The 18,825-nt window shown below is 39.9% G+C and overlaps 1 protein-coding gene across 4 annotated transcripts in view; it reads left to right on the top strand.

The window, feature by feature from the left end:
* The window catches only part of Ift88 (intraflagellar transport 88), a 125,052-nt gene extending 115,572 nt beyond the window's left edge, over positions 1-9,480 (top strand). For 3 of the 4 annotated variants that reach the window (XM_013011802.1, XM_013011794.1, XM_013011801.1), the window contains 2 exons: positions 8,846-8,956; positions 9,198-9,480. In XM_013011802.1, the coding sequence (XP_012867256.1) occupies positions 8,846-8,956; positions 9,198-9,319 (233 nt within the window). In that variant the 3' untranslated portion in view covers positions 9,320-9,480. The remainder of the gene's footprint in view (positions 1-8,845; positions 8,957-9,197) is intronic. The other variant, XM_013011807.1, reaches the window with a different exon arrangement.
* The last annotated feature ends 9,345 nt before the right edge of the window (positions 9,481-18,825 follow it).

Raw genomic sequence — 18,825 nt, 5'->3', positions numbered from 1 at the left:
AAGTTTTCCATTCCTTTCTCCCATGAAGGAAGTATAAGTGAATATTAATAGAACTTTAGTAGAATAGAAAAAAATGTTAAATTGAGATCTATAAATAGATATAATCTCTCTTAGCCACACTTAGTTCTGACCTGCACTTAGACCTGGCCCCAGGTAACTGCAGCTGAGGTCTGTTACAGCTGTTCTCATCCAGGAATGCAACAGAAAAATGTAATTCTTACTTTTGGTTCTTCTTTAATTGGTTCTTAGCATATCTTGGATATATGCTCTATGCCATACACCACACAGAGAGTCAAGGAAATTGAATTGGAAAGATAGACACACAGGTGAATGCTGCTGCCAGTACTGCCTGGCACATGTTGTCTGACTTTCCCAGGGAGAGAAAGATTTCTTCTTGAAATAGCTCAGCTTTGCCAGCTATGTCTATGCAGTGATAAGCATCAGTGGCACCGAGTTTTAGTCATTCTAGCTTGTCCACCTGAACCTCACACTCCTGACCTATTTACCCTTAGGCCACAAAAGCCATAACTCAGAGCTTGAGCAATTGGTAGAAGCAGCATTGAGTGCAAGTCCCAGGAGCACTAGATAGTCTGCCACACTCTCCCCTCCCATAGTCCACACTATCTCCTTACCTCCTCTCCTGCCCAATTCCTGCTTAATGATACGTTTGACCATTGGAGTTTTATCAGGCTGAGGTTTGGGTCTTGAGAGTTCTGGCCTATCAGTTCTTTATAAACCAGAGAATATATAGGTCCTCTATCCCTTAACCAAAATCTTGGACTGGAAAGGTTATAGAAACCAGAACTTTTGCAAGAGTAGAAAAAATAGTATAGTAAATTATCCTTATGTCCAATAATATCCATACCTAGCACCTCATAGTCAAACCCAGAATTTCTTACTAATTCAGTATCAGTTATAAGTATCAATACTAGGAGAATGAAGACTATAAACAGCTCAACTGAAACAGAACTTTCAGACCCCACGCTAAGGGTACAGGACTATCAGGTTAGGTCTGGCCATTCACCTCCATACGCCAAATGAAGAGACATGGTAAAGAGTAGAGAAAGTAGTTTTTACATGGCAACCATGGGAAGACAGCACTTCCATACGTCTTCATAAGTCTTTCATGAAAAGATGTTGGCTTTGGGTTAAATAGGGAAAATTGAGGGCAGGGCACGAGAAAGGTATACATAGTTAAAACAGTTCCAAGTCAAAGGTATTGTAATGGTTGATCATTAGTTCAGTCTTTGTCTCTGGAGGGGGTGTGGAGACATTATCACTTTATTACTGGAATAGACCAAGAACAAGGTGGTCTCCTTAAGTTTTGTCTGTTTGATTTAAGGTAATGTTAAAATAAAATTGTTTGAGGAGCAGTTTGCCTTCCATGAAAGGTAGTTATCTGAATCTCTCCTTTTCTCCTGCAAAAAAGGGACTGAAGTAGAGACTAGCTCGGATCAAAGGGCATAGATATGAACTTGGGGGATTTTTAGTTATTTATAGGACTTAGGAAAAGTATCTTTTAATTTGCCTCACTTGAAAACCTTTCTTCTATGGCTCTTAAGAATTTGGAATTGCATTAGTGACTGTGAATCTCTACTCAAAGAAAAATGATTAAAATCAAGAAGTCAAGAGATAGGAAGAAAGTTCATCAATTAAAAGAAATTCTAGAAGCTTCCCCAGACCAACTTGGTGGATCTTGCTGTGGGCAGTAGAAATATTCTGTATGAGCTCCCTTGAAATTGACTGTCCAATTAGAGTCAGTGAGCAACCTTTAGGGAAGTGGTATTAAAATTTTAGGACCAGCCTCACCTTCCAACTCTCTGAGCCAGTGAACACCCTGGAACCCTCCCTGAACTAATGATCAACCATTACAATACCTTTGACTTGGGACTGTTTTAACTATGTATAGCTTTCTCGTGCCCTGCCCTCAATTTTCCCTATTTAACCCAAAGCCAACATCTTTTCATGAAAGACTTAATGAAGATGTATGGAAGTGCTGTCTTCCCATGGTTACTATGTAAGAACTACTTTCTCTACTCTTTACCAGGTCTCTTTATTTGGCGTATGGAGGTGAATGGCCTCCCAGTTTTTTCCCTCTGCCAACATGCCTAACCTCAGGGCCTATGAAGGGCTTCAACCCTAAGAACTGCTGACGGAGGATGGTGATTCTCAGAGCCCATAGGAGGGAGAGCAGGCCTACGGTCCCTCTGTGATCCAGTGGGAGCTAAATAAGACACTAGCAGGAAGAACAGCAAGGCTGCCACTGTGAGGGAGAGGCATTTCCTGGCTCACCCTCCTCAGTGCTACTCCATCACTTTAAGCAGTTGTTTTTTGCTTTCTTCAGTCCATCTCAGTCCAACATGAAAAGTCCTAGAGTACAAGTGAGCTCTGTTCTCACATAAAGGGCTATTCAGGTAGAGGGAGAAAGAAGGCATTTTCCAAGCAGCTTGGCACAAGTGTAAAGTATCAAACAGGCCTTTCCTGATGTGCTTGCTTATTGGGTTTATTTTCTTTTTTCCTCCTCCCATTTACCTTTTTGAGCCTTATTTTCTGACACCTCAAGCATATGTTACTCCTAACTTCTTTGCTTTTCCTGTAGCCAGATTTTATTGCCTCTGCTAACAACCAGGCAAGTGTTGGACTTTCTTCAGTTCAAGGTACAGGCCACTAGAGGGCTGGCCCTCGCTTTGAAGCCTGAATAAAGCAAGCATGCTTTCTCCCTTTTCTTTCTCTAGCCCTCATCTGCAACACCTAACTCTACAGTGCCCTCCTCCTGCACCATGTAAGCAGTGGCCCCCCTCCTTTCCATTCCCCACTTAGAAGTTCTCAGTACCAACCTGCAGAGAAAGAGCCAGATCAACACCCTCCATCCTAAGGATAAAACTGTGACTTGCGTCTTCTTATGCCTACATGGACATGTGTGCTCTGGGCTAGAGCCAACAAAGTGGAAGAGAGTTACAAGGTAACTCTGCATGTTACCTTTCACCAGCTTAAGTATAAAATGTTAAATGCAGTGCCTCCAACTCAATTTTCAAAGGCTTGCCTGAGAGAGAGGAATAGTAATATATTATTGATTTTATAGTCTAGCTGTTTCTGAAGTGCTGGAGCAGCCTTGAAAAGTATGGGGATTTTGTTGTTTAGGTGTATGAGTGGACTAGGTCACTAGGGCCTTGTGCTGTGTATTGATATTTTTTAGTGACTTTCAGCTCCTGTCCCCTCAGTGATTCTCAGACAATGGATCACGTGGAAGGCTTGTAACAGAGTGCTGAACCCATCCTGGGTTGCAGAATCAGTCATCTTGGGCTGTGGCCAAGGAAAGCCAGGTCTCAAAATCTCCCAGTGGAACTATGTCCTTAGCCCCTGGGCTCCACTATGAGTGAGAAAATGCTGAGATTCAGTGTAGTACAATGCAGTGCACACAAAAAGGCCTCTGCTGCTATTGCCACCTTAGCCAGGTTCCCAGTGTAACAGCCTAGACATCCAGCCTGTGGCACCTCACCCTGGACAGGCCTCATCCAGTGATGGACAAGTGACACACACCACCCAGGGGCCCCACTCTGCCTGTCATGTCCTGGAGGCAGGGGAGCTGATAGTAGCTGTTGTGGAAACTGGATTTTTAGACCCCAGGAGTCCCATGTTAAGTCTGGCCAGTAACTCCCATACGCCAAATAAAGACACATGATAAAGGGCAGAGAAAGGAAAGTTATTTCACAGCCACCATGGAAATACAGCACTTCAGCACATCTTCAACCGTCTTTCAAAGTACAAGCTAAGTAGGGTGAATTAGGGGTCAGAAAAGTCTGATCTGGTTGACCATTAGCTCAGTCTTTGTCTCTGGAGGAGGAGTTCTGGAGGAGTTACCACTTTATTACTGGAACAGAACAGGAACAAGTTAGTCTCTGAGTTTTCTATCCTGAGCTGTTTTCCTCAAGATAATAGGAAGGCATTTCTTGTTTGAGGATCCGTTTGCCTTCCATCTGTTGCTTATCTGAATCATTCCTCCTGCAAAGGGACTGCAGTAAAGAATAGCTCAGATCAAAGCACCATAGGTACAAAGTTGGGGGACTTGTAGTTAATTCACAGGACTCAGTAAAAGCATTTTAAAATTTTGGTTTTTATATTGTGGTTAAGAAAAGCACTTGGTTTAGAATTTTTATGAGCCGTTCCAGGAGTTTCAGTATTTTATTTTTACAGAATTAATTTAAAATAAAGGAGTTTATTTTAATCACTTGATATAAAAATGCATTGCTTACTTACAAGCAGAACTTGGGGGTCAGGTTAATTAAATCAGACCACACTGAAAGTTAGCATCCATATCAGGGCCATTTTCTATTATTTTAAAGTCTTGAGATGCAACAGTATGTATATACTTAATGAATAAACCAAGGGGGTGGGGAGGGGACAGCCCTGGTCCTGCCTGAACACATCCGTGTCTCCTGTGTCCTCTGATGCATGAGTGTCTCCTGAACAGCAGTTTCTGTTTTGACATGAGAGTATCATTTTGTAACTAATTATGACTATTGTGTTATTAAGGTTTTGTTATATTGCCTTTTGTTTCCATTTGCTGTATGTTTGAATATGATTTTTTATGATATCTTGAATGTGAACTTGTCCTATGAAAATATATCATTTTTATCCTGAAAATGAAATTGCCATGAAAATCAAGATACTCTGACTCAGTGAACAGAAATTCACTTTCTAGTCAATTTTTTGAGGAAAATGGCATTCATAAAACCCAGCATAACCGGGGTTTTTTTTTAAGACTGTAAGTCTAAAGGTGGGCATGTTCTTTATCTAGAACTCCTTTCCATGATTTCATTGGGCCTTAATGGCATCCCATGCAGGGTGTGAAGAAGTCATGCGTGTGCCCACTAAGAACAGGCCCAGAGATTACTGTCAAGGAGCAGGCATTCCAAGGAGATGCCACTTGAATACAGAGTTGGCCTTGGAGGGGATGGATGCAAGTGGAGACTGGAGAAACAAGCCTTAGGGGCCAAGGCTGATGTCATTTCTCCTTGCAGCATATGTGGACCAGAGAGGCATTGTCCTGTGCTCATTCCTCATTCAGTAATGAGTATTAGAAGAGAATCCACCACACTGTGAAGCATCAAAGTATTTCAATGTTGGACTCCAGAAGAAATTTACACATGCTAGTAGACCTGGGTGGTCAGTGATATGCCAAGATGGGCAAGAGTAGATTTTTTTTTTTTCACAAAGGGCTGGAGAGCAGACAGTTTCAGCTTAGGGACCACATCTCTGTAAAGACATTCTGTTCTGCCATTGCACTATGAAAGCAGCTCCATTTTCAACTTTTTGGTGGTTAATTGGAGATAAGTGTCTCTTAGACTTTTCTGCCTGGGTTAGGTTTGAACATCGATCCTCAGATGTCAGCCTCTTGAGTAGCTAAGATAATTGGCTGAAGCAACAGATAATTTTGCTTCTTTTTCCCTTTAGATGTGTTTTATTTCTTTTTCTTGCCTTATTGCTTTAGCTAAGACTTGAGTACTCAGAGTAAAAATCTATTTTCTCTAATAAATCTAAAACTCCATTTTGTGTGTGTGTGTGTTGGTTATGGAGCTACAAATCAGAGCATGGGCACCATCTGTAAGCTTTGTTGCTCAAAGCTAGTAACTATACCACTTGAGCCACAGCTCTACTTCCGGCTTTTTGGTAGTTGATTGGATGTATATGTCTCACAGACTATTGCTTGAGTTTGATTTAAACCATAGTCCTCAGACCTCAGCCTTCCGAGTAGCTGAGATTACAGGATCCTACTAGCTGGGATTACCACCAGCTCCCAGCAGTACTCCACTTTTGATTATCATATGTGCAATATATTTTAATCTGTTTTTTTTTTTTGAGATAGGGTTTCACTGTATTGCACTGGTTGGCCTTGAAATCACAATCCTCTTGGTCTTTGCCTTCCAAGGGCTGGGATCATAGGAATGTACCACCACACCTGGATCGGTGTCCTTTCACTTTGAATCTACATATGCCTTTATGTCTGAAGTTATTTTATAGACAGCATGTAATTATATCTTGTTTGTTGTTGTTTTATCAGTTTACCCATTTTATTTTTAGATTGGGGGGCTGAATCCCCTTATACCTAAAGCAGTTATGTAGAAGGAGACTTTCCATTGTTTTCTGTGTGCCTTGCAGCTACTTTGTCCTCCTCTTTTTTCCTTCTTCCATGTTCACTGAATCTTTCTGGTGGTCTGCTTTGACTCTTCTGGTTTCTTTGTTTCCATCTTCTATAGTTTCGTTTTCTGTAGATAGAGATTACATAAAGTATAACAGTATATTTTACCCAATAGTAACTTAATTTCAGTCACATATGAAATGTTTTCTTTACATCCTTATTTTGTTACTGCTGCAATAATTTTTTCTTTTGATTTTTTTTATGTATAACATTGTTTTGTAGTTATAATCATTTTATGCTTTTAATTTTCCTCTCTAGTGCTTAGGATCAAATACAGGTCCCTAAAGCATTCCAGGCAAGCACTGTCCTTGAGCTACATCTCTAACCTTTATCTTTAAAATTCTGTCCATGTGTTAAAATTATTTATGCATCACATGACAGTATTACTGGGTCTTTCTTTGTCTCTGTATCTACCTTACTCTAGACCTGCATGTTTTCAGTTTTCACTGGCATTGCTAGCATTATTTTATTTCAACTTGGAAGATTCCCTTGGTAGTTTTTTGATAGGAGGAGCTAGTGAGGACAAACTGCCTCAGCCTCTGTTCATCCACATATCATAAAGTCATCTTCATTGTCTGAGGGAATGGTAGCTCATGAATAAGAGAAATGTAATGTCACTGGGGACTTTCAATGTCAAGTCCGTTGACCCAACACAGGGCATTTATGTAGAATGGCAGGGCTCTGGCTTGTCACTAGCTCAGAAAGAAATGTGGGGATTCTAAAGACCATCTTGTTTTGATTTATTCCCAGAAACATTATCTATGAGTTAAAATATAAAGTACACTTAGAAATGGTGAGTGTGAGCCAGGGACTGGTGGCTCACGCCTATAATCCTAGCTACTCAGGAGGCTGAGATCTGACGATTGCAGTTCAAAGCCAGCCTGGGCAGGAGAGCCTGTGAGACTCTAATCTCCAATAAACCACCAGAAAACCAGAAGTGCTCAAGTGGTAGAGCGCTCACCTTGAGCTGAAGAGCTGAGGGACAGCTCCCAGACCCAGACTGACCAAAAAAAAAAAAAAAAAAAGCTAAGGGACAGCTCCCAGGTCCTGAGTAAAGCCCTAGTACTAATGTGCAGGCAGGCGCACACACACACACACACACAAATTAAGGCTTATAAAATAGGAAAAAGATGCTGTTATTGGAATGAAGGTATAGCTTAGCACTAGAGTGTGTGCTTTGTATGCCTGGATTTGATTCTCAGCACTGCAGAACAAATGAAAAATTGTAGGGGTTCTGAAGGGAAGAAATAAAAAATGGACCTAAAGAAATAGTTCTTTTAGAAAATATAATAACATAAAATGAATGTTAGAAGCTACTACTATCAGTCTGTCTGAAAATCTCGAGTAATGTGTATTGCTTTCTTCTCCCAAGACAGTCATTATTTGGACAGCTATAAGTTTTTTGCATTTTTAAAATATTAAGCCCATATCTGTCTCATTGCACAGGGGAAATGTAATGGTCTTCTAAAGGAACATTCTACACATATTTGGAGAGTGTGATTGTGTGATCTAGGTTATCTGCCACCTTGGGCAAGTTTACCCAGCTACTTTTCACATGTGTACTTATAGGGCATCTCACTAGCCTTATACTTATACCAGGCAGACCTAATGTCTTCTGTTTCTCCTTTCTTCAGAAGCTGGTTCTTCTTTATTAAGTTCTACTAATTATGGTAATCTCTCAGCTTCTCACAAGTTCTGTGAAGCAGAAACCTGTATTACATGAAAAAATAGCACAGATAAAGACTACTCTTAAATGATGTTTCATTTCATACGTTGCCTACAAGAAATTGTGTGTGTGTGTGTGTGTGTGTGTGTGTGTGTGTGTACTGGGGCTTGAACTCAGGGCCTGGGGCACTGTCCCTTAGCTCTTTTTGCTCAAGGCTGGCATTTTACCATTGAAGTCCCTGCTCTACCTCTTTCTTTTGAGGGGTTAATTGGCGATAAGAATCTCGTGGACTTCACTGCTTGGCCTGGCTTCGAACTCTGATTCTCAGATTTCAGTCTCCTGAGTAGCTAGGATTACAGTTGTGAGCCACCACTATTCAGGAGTAGGCATTGCTTTTATTGGGATGGGGGTATGTCATTTTTAAGGAACAAAGCTTGAGCTTTATCTTGACCTATTGATCTAGTGATAACAAACCCAAGATAGAGCATCCTAGGTTTTAGTAAGAATTGTAGCACTCAGGTGGGAGGACATAACTGGAGAAACTGTGTCAGTAACTGAGTTAGCTACACTAAATAACAGTAGAGGAACTGTACTGGGTGTTGGTGATTCACAGGTGTAACCCTAGCTGCTCAGGAGGCCAAGATCTAAGAATCATAATTCAAAGCTAGATTGGGGTGGAGGGAAGTCTGTGGGACACTTATCTCTAATTAACCAGCAAAAAGGCCAGAAGTACAGGTGTAGTTCAAGTGGTAGATCACTAGCCTTGAATGAAAAAGCTAATTGAGAGCATGACACCCTGACTTTTAACCCTCATTATCAGCAAAAAGTCAACAAACAAGAAATACGTTCCTAAGAAGGTGGCTTCCAGATGGAACAATCTGCCTATATCTGGCAAATAAGTGTAATTTAAAATGTGTAATGGAGTGTTATATTTTCTTAGCATATTAAACAAATGCATTTTTTTATTTTTGTGTTTTCAGATAGTGGCCAGAACAGTAGTGCCAATAGTAAAGGTGAACGACTAAGTGCCAAACTCAGAACTTTACCCGGGACAAATGAACCTTATGAAAGTAGCAGTAACAAAGAAATAGGCAAGTGTTGGTCTTCCCCACCCAGTTCCCACAGGGATAGCAGGTCTGAAGAAGATTGGGGAGATGGTCCCCATGTCACTGGGTGTCACTGAGAACTTGATATATGCAGACAAACCCACAGTACCTTGACTGCATTTCTCTTCACTCTGAGTCATTGTGTTTTGGTTCTGAGACTCATCATTTCCACATTCCTGTTTTCTTTCTACATGACTCTAATGGAATCATCTGTTTTGAAACCTAGATGCTTCCTATGTGGATCCACTTGGCCCACAGATAGAAAGACCAAAAACTGCTGCCAAGAAAAGAGGCGATGAGGATGATTTTGCTGATGAAGAGCTAGGAGATGATTTGCTTCCAGAATAAGATATATCAATATTGCCTTGTGAGTTAATACTCATATTAAATTTTGGATATGTAATCCAATTTTGTACACTGTTAGAACTTTTAAGTGTATCCATGAGTATGGATTTATGTTGTCTTTGTTTTTATGGAAAAATATATGGAATAAAAATATATGAAACTAATGTGACAATGTGGACATGCACGTGGATTTTGAAACTTGTGTCAATTCTCTGTCAATTTTGACATGTCTGTTGATTATGACAGGTAGGACAGTTGTGGCATGGGTATTGATTATTTTTTGTCAGTCATAGGGCTTGAACTCTGGTCCTGGGTGCTGTTCCTGAGCTCTTCAGCTCAAGTCTAGTGCTCTACCATGTGAGCCACTGCCCCTTTTCCAGTTTTCTGGTGGTCAGTTGGAGATGAGTCGCACGGACTTTCCTGCCTGGCTTGGCTTCGAACCAATGTCCTAACATCTCAGCCTCATGAGCAACTGGGATTACAGATGTGAGTTGCTGGTGCCCAGCTAACAGGTGTCAATTTAGATGTGTGTCTATTTTGACATGTGTCTCAAGTTGAAGATGCATGTGGATTTTGACACATTATTTAATTGTGTCAATTTCGACATTTGTTCAGGTTTCAAGTCTCATGCCAAAATAGTGTCTATGGGCTTAGCACGCCCTCTTGTGGTGAATGGGATGACTCACCATCAATAGCTCTCATGGCAGCCTGGACTTAGGGGGCCCTCTTGTGGTAAAAGTAAAGAATCACCATCATTCATCAGCTCTCACTGAACCCTGGGTTTAGGGTGCACATTCATGGTGCAATAGTGAAGCTGCACCATCAGTTGCTTTAAAGGAAGCCTGGGCATAGTGCGCCCTCGTGTAGTGAAGTAGTGAAGAATAAGCATCATTAGCTCTCATGTTAGCCTGGCTTAACAATCCCCCATCCCCCTCCCCCCCCCACTTTTTTAAAAAAGATTGTTTTATGGTAAAGATGCTGCGCAGAGAGGTTACAGTTATATGAGTACGGTAATAAGTACATTTCTGGTCGAGCATTGTTACTCCCCTCCTTTGTTTTTCTCTTACTATCCCTTCTTTCCCCCACTTCCCCCACTCCTCCCCTCCACCCGAAGGTATAAAGTTCATTTCCAAGATAGTGCCTTGTGAATATCATTGCTGCAGTGGGTCATCGTTTGACCTGTTTCAGCATTTTGTTATTCCTCTCCCCTCCCCAAATTAGATAAATATATAAGCAAGATGCAGTAGCAACAAGGGATATACCATAGGGGGAAGAACATGTAAAACAAACAAAAAAAGTCACATTAAAAACATTAAAGATGGGGGCTGGGAAGGTGGGTCAGTGGTAAAGTGCTTGCCTTGCATGCATGAGGCCCTGGGTTTGATTCCTCATAAGCAAAAAGAAAAAAGCCAGAAGTGGCACTGTGGCTCAAGTGGTAGAGGGCTAGCCTTGAGCTGAAGAGCTGAGGGATAGCACCCAGGCCCAGAGTTCAGGCCCCACCACCGGATCCCAAAAACAAAACAAAACAAAAAACCACTAAAGACATTAAAAACAACAAAAACCTCTTGTGTCCATATCTTGGAGTTCATTTTGCTTAGTATCATTTTATGTGTTCATATGTACATAGCTTTTGGCCTTTTCTGCTCATCTGATAAGATTATCCTAGATGTATACTAATTATAGCAAATAAGGGAAACCATGGGACCTGTATTTCTTTGGGTCTAGCTTTCTTCACTTAATATGATTTTTTTCCAAGTCTTTCCATTTCCTGACAAATGGGGGCAGTGTCATTCTGATGGAAGCATACAATTCATATATATATATATATATATAATCACATTTTTGTGGTTTATTAGAATAAGGGTCTCTCAGGATTGGTTTTCAACTGTGATTCTCATATCTCAGCCCTCTGCATAGCTAGTGTTATAGTCATGAGCCTCCAGTGCCCCTTGAACTCAGTACTTGAGGCCATTGAATAAATTACTAGTGTTGCCTTTTTACCTAACAAGGAACCTGTACAAAATTCAATTTGTCCATGGCAGCATGGTTATTAATAAAAGTATGTTCTTTCATTTAAGTCCTTACCAGCAGTTAACAGAAGACAAATTTAACACTCCCTCAGCCATTCCCCCTTCCCCCCTCCCCCCTCCCCCACACACATTAGATTTCTTATGGTACATAGCAGATCTGAAGGAAGACAGTCCCAATGGAGACTTCTTTGAACTGCTCAATAGCATCACTCCTGATTTGCCTTTTGTGATAACTCAAGGCAGATCATCCTCCCACTGAACTAGCCTGAAAGGAGGGTCATAAAGTCCCTGGGAAGGCAGAGTTGTTCTGCCTGCTCAAATGAACTGATTTAAGAAACCAATCAAGCCAGAGGCAAACCAAACACCACAAGCAAGCCAGAGACTCCACCAAGGGACTGGTTATGGACAAAAGATTTCCCCCACTAGGGCTGGGAAGTTGGCTCAGTGCTAGAGCGCTTGCCTTGCATGCCTGAGGCCCTGGGTTCTATTCCTCAGCACCACATAAGCACAAGGAAAAAAGCCGGAAGTGGCACTGTGGCTCAAGTGGTAGGGCACTAGCCTTGAGCTGAAGAGCTGAGGGACAGTGTGCTCAGGCCCAGAATTCAGGCCCCACAACCAGACCAAAAAAAAAAAGATTTCCCCCACGTCCCCCCAAACATCGAAGATCTCTTTTATCTACCTAAATTTTTTTTTAAAAATTGTTTTCTATTTTTATCATCATTTTTATTTTAGTTGTTTTTTTGTAATTCCCTTTTCTTTTCCCTTTTGGTCCTTTTTGTTTTTTCACTTTACTTAATTGCTGTCCTGGTCATCCCTAGACATAAACCCATCTTCAATTTTTAGACCTTAGGCTTCATTGTGTGCACACTTTATTCAGATATTGATTACTCAATTCACAAACTCTCAGCCTTAACTCCCTTAATTGTATTATTTATTGATACTTATATAATTTTAAGTGTTTCACTTAAAAAATTTTTCTTTTTTCCTTTTTATCTCTCTTCTCCTTTCCTTCTATCATTTTCCTCTCTCTGAATTTAGGTCTTAGTTATATTCCTTCTCTCCCTTTCCCTCCCCACCTTCTAATCTTATTTTCTCCTTATAATTCTCCCTAAACCTATTAATTTCTGTTCTGCTGACTCCTTTGATTATCTTAGTCCATTGATCCCTAGTTGTTTGTTGTTGGACTAGATTGTATATGTTGAACTATATTGTACATGTACTCATTTTGATTGTGTCAAACAATCTGTGCAACTACAGAGCTCTGGTTGATGCTTGCCTTAAAATAGTGTTCTACAGTGGAATTAGTTTTGCTTTCATACCCAAATGGGCAGAACAAGCCGTAGAAACACAAGAAAAATGGTAAGTCCAGGTATCTCAACTCCCTCTCATGATAATCAGGCAAAGGAGCAGTTAATGAATAATCCAGAGGAGAATCCCCCAAATGCTGTACAAACACTACTGGAAAATATGCTGAATGAAAAGATTGAAAGCCTGCAAAGTACTCTGTGTGAGCTTGATAGGGAAGTGAGTGAGCGTGATGAGGCTAACCAAAAATTAATATGGGAATTTCATGAGCATGAGGAAGCTAACCAAAGATTAATAGAGGAATTGTGTGAGCAGGATGAGAATAAACAATGATTAATAGAGACATTTATGGAATCTACAAACAACTCTGGAGGAATCCATGGAGGCCACAAAGGGAATGCTGAATGAAGCCCAACAGAAGGAAAAGGAGTCCAAGAAAACTATAACGAGAATGAACACTGAAAACCAAATTAAGGAAATAAAGAAGTCCATACAGGATCTAAAACAAAGCTCCAACAAAGAATTTGAGGCCATAAAATCTGACCAATTAGAAGGAAAGGAAATAAAAAGCAAAGTAGAAAGCCTTGACAGTAGGTTAAAACATGCAGAAGATTGAATCTCTGGGATTGAAGTCAGCCTAGACATTATAGAGAAAGAACAGATAAGTGTTCAAGACAAATCCAAGAAATAGGATAGATGTATTCAACATTTAGAAGATGCCGCGGACCGGCTCTGTCGGGACAACGGAGGACACCTAGTGGAGGAACTGGAATAGGTGAGGAGATGGCAAACAGACAACTCACACACAAGAGGAGTGGATGTTGAGTGCGATTTAATGCAGAGGATAACAAGCTTTTATAGCAAAAGTCTCCTATGAGAAAGGGCAAAAGGTTACACAATCTTGCTGCAGGGCTTCGTTCTTGGGTGGTCACCAGCTGGTCGCCTGATCTTGTTTTTTTTTTTTTTGATGACGAGCTATGACGATAGGCACTTGTTTTCGGCTTTACCTCTATTTTTAAGAAATACAATGGGTTTCGATGTTTATCACCAATTAACCATTAACCAGAACATATGGGCAAGGTGCTGAACAGAAAGGCATGAACTCTAGTACTTCATAGTTACTTTAGTTTTGTACTTTATACGTTTTAAATCTTTTCTAGGCAATTGTGCTTAGAGGGTTCCCAATTTGTGGCCAAAAATCATGATATTCAGTATACTTAGTTAAATCTGGCCATATATCAAATTTAAGCTCATAGTGTCTTTTCTGTAACCCTTTCACATAATCGTTTACTTTTTTCTATAGAGGCCTTAACTGTCCCATAAGATCTTCCTTCTTTAATAGTAAGCACCAAGGAGGCCTAAATCTAGCAAGTCTCTTAGTAAATGAAAGAGAGTAACAGGAAGTTCTTTCTCCTAAGTAGTTTTCCCAGCAATTGCCATCTTTATCATACACACCTGTAAAAGGCTATGGATTTAGGGGAAGTCTCTGGGGTCCTCTAGATAATGGAGGATCCCACCATTTTCCTCTGATAAGCCATTGTCATCTTTTATCTACCAAACTTTTAGAAATCTTATTTAGCTTTTGGTCTAAATATCCCTCTACATCTTTCTTATCTACAGGATATCTATGTGAATCTATTGTATATGTTTTTAGGATTAAAGGAAAGTCCCCAGTAGCCATACACTCTTTCTGCTCTAGCCGCGCCTACAGCGTCTTGTAAATCTCTTACAAACAATTCCTACTACTGAAGTGACGTCATGAAACCCCCAATACTTTTATATTTACTTGTGACTTGTCTACTAGCCTCCATAAGAGGGGCTTTCAGGGTAGCACTTAACTCTGGTGAGTTAGTCATATTTTTAAGACACTCATCAGATATTGGAGTCGTCAACACTCTTAAGAAAGAGCCTTGAATAAGGGAACGTTGAGCATGAGTAAGTACAACGAGCAGCAGGAACAGTAAAAGATTAATAGGCACTCCTATACAGTGAAGAAAAGAAAAACAGGAACAGAAACACATCTTTCCCAGGGGCTTGCCAGCCTTTCCAGGAGGTAGGCCTCTTTGAAGCCCCATTCTCTGAGGTAGACTTCAGTGAAGTCCCATTCTCAGAGATAGGTCTCTGTGAAGCCCCATTCTCAGGTCTGAAAGCAGGTTTCCCATGCTAAGCAGACTCCACCGGAGTAGGCGTGGCAAGAAGACACTATCAGAAGGCCTAATTTTAAGCAAATGGGTGTAGGGGGGCCTAAAGACAGAAGTGAAAGGTCTAGGAAATTTATTTAATAGGATCCTAGTAGAGAACTTCTCAAAAAATGCAAAAACATAAATCCATTCAGATACAAGAAGCTTTTAGAACCCCAAATAGACAGGATCAATTGAGACGAAGGAAAAAATCCTTAAAGCTGTCAAGGAGAAAAGATCAATCACCTAAGGGAAACCATTCAGAATAACTTCAGAATTCTCTGAGACAATGAAAGCAAGAAGAGGTGGAATGATGTATGTCATGCCCTAAAGGCAAACAAAAAATACTTTACCCAGCTAAACTCTCATTCATAACAGAGATGAATACAAACCTTCCACAGCAAAGAAAAATTGAAACAATATATCTCCACCTAACCACAATTACAAAAGATACTTAAAGATGTCCTACACATAGAAAACCAACAAGAGCACAATAAAGGCCAAGAAAAAGCCTCCAAACAGAGAAACCAAGAAGCATAGGAAGAACCCAGTTGGCACAACCCACAAGAAAGTAGATAACATGGCAGGAAATACCAAAAACCTCTCAGTCCTAACTCTTAATGGTAATGGGCTTAACTCTCCAATTAAGTGATATAGATTAGTTGGATCAAAAAGCAAGATCCTTCTATCTGCTGCCTTCCTCTTGCCACATCTTGCCCACAAAAACAAACATTCTAAAAGTGAAAGGCTAAAATAAAATCTACCAAGCAAACAGCCCTCATAAACAGATGGGAGTTGCAATCCTAAAATCAGATAAAATAGACTTCAAATTAAAATTAGAGATAAAGAAGGTCATTATATACTAATTAAGGAATCTTTCATTCAGGAGTATATTCTAAATATTCACCAAATAAAACGGAGCACCCAAATTTATCTAAGAAACACCACTTTCCCTCAAATCTCACATAAATCCAAAGACATTAATTCTTGGGAACTGTAACATTCATTTCAGGAATGCAAAGCTGGTTCAATATATGTAAATCATCAATATAATTCATATCAACAAGAGCAAGGATGAAAAGCACATGATTATCTCAATAGATGTAGTTTTTGCATTTGACAAGATCCAACACCACTTTATGGTGAAAGCTCTGGAAAAACTAGGAATTCATGGAGCATTCCTCAATATAATAAAGGTTGAGTATGACAAACCTACAGCCAGCATTATACTTAATGGCAAAAAGCTAAAGCCATTTCCTTTAAACTCAGCAATGAGGCAAGGATGTCCACTCTCTCCATTTTTCTTCAATTTAGTATTAGAATGCCTAGCTAGAGAAATAAGACAAAATGAAAACATAAAGGGGATCCAAATAGGGAAAGATGAAGTAAAACTCTCCTTCTTTGCAGATGACATGATCTAGTATTTAAAGCACCCCATGGACTCCATTCCCAAGTTACTTGAGCTGATCTGAAACTTTGGCAAAGTAGCAGGGTATAAAATTAACCCTCAAAAATCAATGGCTTTTCTGTATGCCAATAAGTAGAAGAGTCCGGCTCAAATCAGGAGAGCAACTCCTTTTGTAATATCTCCACAAAAAAATAAAATACCAAGGAGTTAACTAAAGAAGTGAAGGACCCATGGAGGTTCCTCAAAAGACTTCACATAGAACTCCCCTATGACCCAGCAATCCCACTTTTGGGCATTTACCCAAATGTTTACAAACAAGACCACACTAAAGCTACCAGCACAACTATGTTTATTGCAGCATTATTTATCATAGCTAAGATATGGAACCAACCCAGATGCCCCTCAGTAGATGAATGGATCAAGAAAATGTGGTATATATACACAATGGAATTCTATGCCTCCATCAGAAAGAATGACATTGCCCCATTTGTTAGGAAATGGAAAAACTTGGAAAAAATTATATTAAGTGAAGTAAGCCAGGCCCAAAGAAACATAGGTCCCATGGTTTCCCTTATTTGCAATATCTAGTATATGTAGGAGTCAAGCGGAAAAGGTCAGATAATGTGATGTCAGGAAAATGAACCCTTAGATATGTATTTTAATGTTTTTTTCTTTCATGCATGTGTTTCTAATGCATTTATAAGATTATCTCTTTGTTGCTTTGTATGTCCCTCCCCCACAGTATAACCCCTGCTTTCACTATATTTGATGTCAATAATTTGTGGTGGAGATGGGGAAAAAACAGTTGTTTAAGGATACAGGTGGACAGGGGGAGGAAGGAGAAGGATTGGGATTGGAGGGGGAGGGGGAAGGCTGGGAAGGGATGTGAAGGGTAAACAAAGGAGGAGGCTGCAATGCTTGGTAAGAAATGTATGCATTATCCTGCCCATGTAATTGTAACCCCTCTCTCTGTACAGTATGTTCACAAATAAAATTAAATTTAAAAAAAGAAGTGAAGGACTCTACGATGAAAACTTTAAAAACCTGAAAAAGGAAATTAAAGCAGAACTAAGGAAGCGGAAAAAACTTCCCATGCTCCTGGATTGGGAGGATTAACATCGTGAAAATAGCATACTGCCAAATTCAATGTTATACCTATCAATATCCCAACCTCATTCTCCAATGAGGTAGAGAAAGCAATCCAATAAAAGACCCCGAATAGCAAAAACAATTCTTAGCAGGAAGAACAGTGCTGGATGGAGAAATATCAATACCAAATTTCAAACTCTACTACAAAGCCATAGTAATCAAAATAGCTTGGTACTGGCACAAGTATAGACCTGAGGACCCATAACTGAACCGACAGACCTATAGCCACCTAATCTTCGATAAGGGAGCTAAGAATATAGAATGCAAGAAAGACAGCCTTTTCAGAAAATGATGCTGGCAAAATTGGCTAAACACCTGCAGAAAACTAAAGCTAGATCCTTATATATCACCCTGCACCAGATTCAGCTCCAAATGGATCAAAGACTTCAAAATAAAAGCAGACATCCTGAAAATATTACAGGAAGGAATAGGAGAAACTCTAGGGCTCCTTGGCACAGACCAAAGTTTTCTTAATAAAGCCCCAGAAACACAATAAATCAAAGAAAGGTTAGAAAAATGGGATGGCATGAAATTGCAGAACTTCCACATAGTAAAGGACATAGATAGCATGATCAATAGAAAGCCTGTGGATTGGGAGAAGATCTTCACTAGCCATACAATGGACAAGGGCCTCATATCTAAAATATACTTAGAACTCAAAAAATTAAATCCCCTAACAACAAATCCTCAAAGAAACGACCACTTGATTAGTAAGTGGGCTAAAGACTTAAAGAGAGACTTCTCTGAAGAGGAAATAAGAATGGCCAATAAACATACGAAAAAATATTCAACTACTGGAGACATAAAAGAAATGCAAATCAAAACAACATTGAGATTCTACCTCACCCCAGTTAGAATGGCTATAATCAAGAAATCTAATAACAGACACTGAAGGGGATGTGGCCCAAAGAGAACCCTACTGCATTGTTGATGGGAGCGTAAACTTGTTCAATTACTTTGGAAAACAGAATGGTAGTTCCTCAGAAGACTCCACATAGAGCTCCCCTATGACCCAGCAATCCCACTTTTGGGAATTTACCCAAACAATCAAAAACAAGGCTATACTAAAGCTACCAGCACATCTTTCTTTATTACAGCATTAATGCTGTAATATATATATATTTATATCCCCTCCATCAGAAAGAATGACATTGCCCCATTTGTTAGGAAATGGAAAGACTTGGAAAAAACTGTATTAAGTGATGTAAGCCAGGCCCAAAGAAACATAGGTCTCATGGTTTTCCTTACTTGCAATAACTAGTATATGTCTAGGACAAGCAGAAAAGGTCAAAAGCTATGTACACATGACTATATAAGATGATGCTAAGTGAAATGAACCCCAGGATAGGGATACAAGAGGTTTTATTTTTGTTGATGTTGTTTTTAATTTACTTATAATGTACGGTGTGGGTTTTTTTTTTGTTTCTTTTGTATGTT

Source organism: Dipodomys ordii, unplaced genomic scaffold (genome assembly GCF_000151885.1).
Source record: "Dipodomys ordii isolate 6190 unplaced genomic scaffold, Dord_2.0 Scaffold1, whole genome shotgun sequence".
NCBI lineage: Eukaryota > Metazoa > Chordata > Mammalia > Rodentia > Heteromyidae > Dipodomys > Dipodomys ordii.
This window is presented reverse-complemented; position numbering and strand designations above follow the sequence as displayed.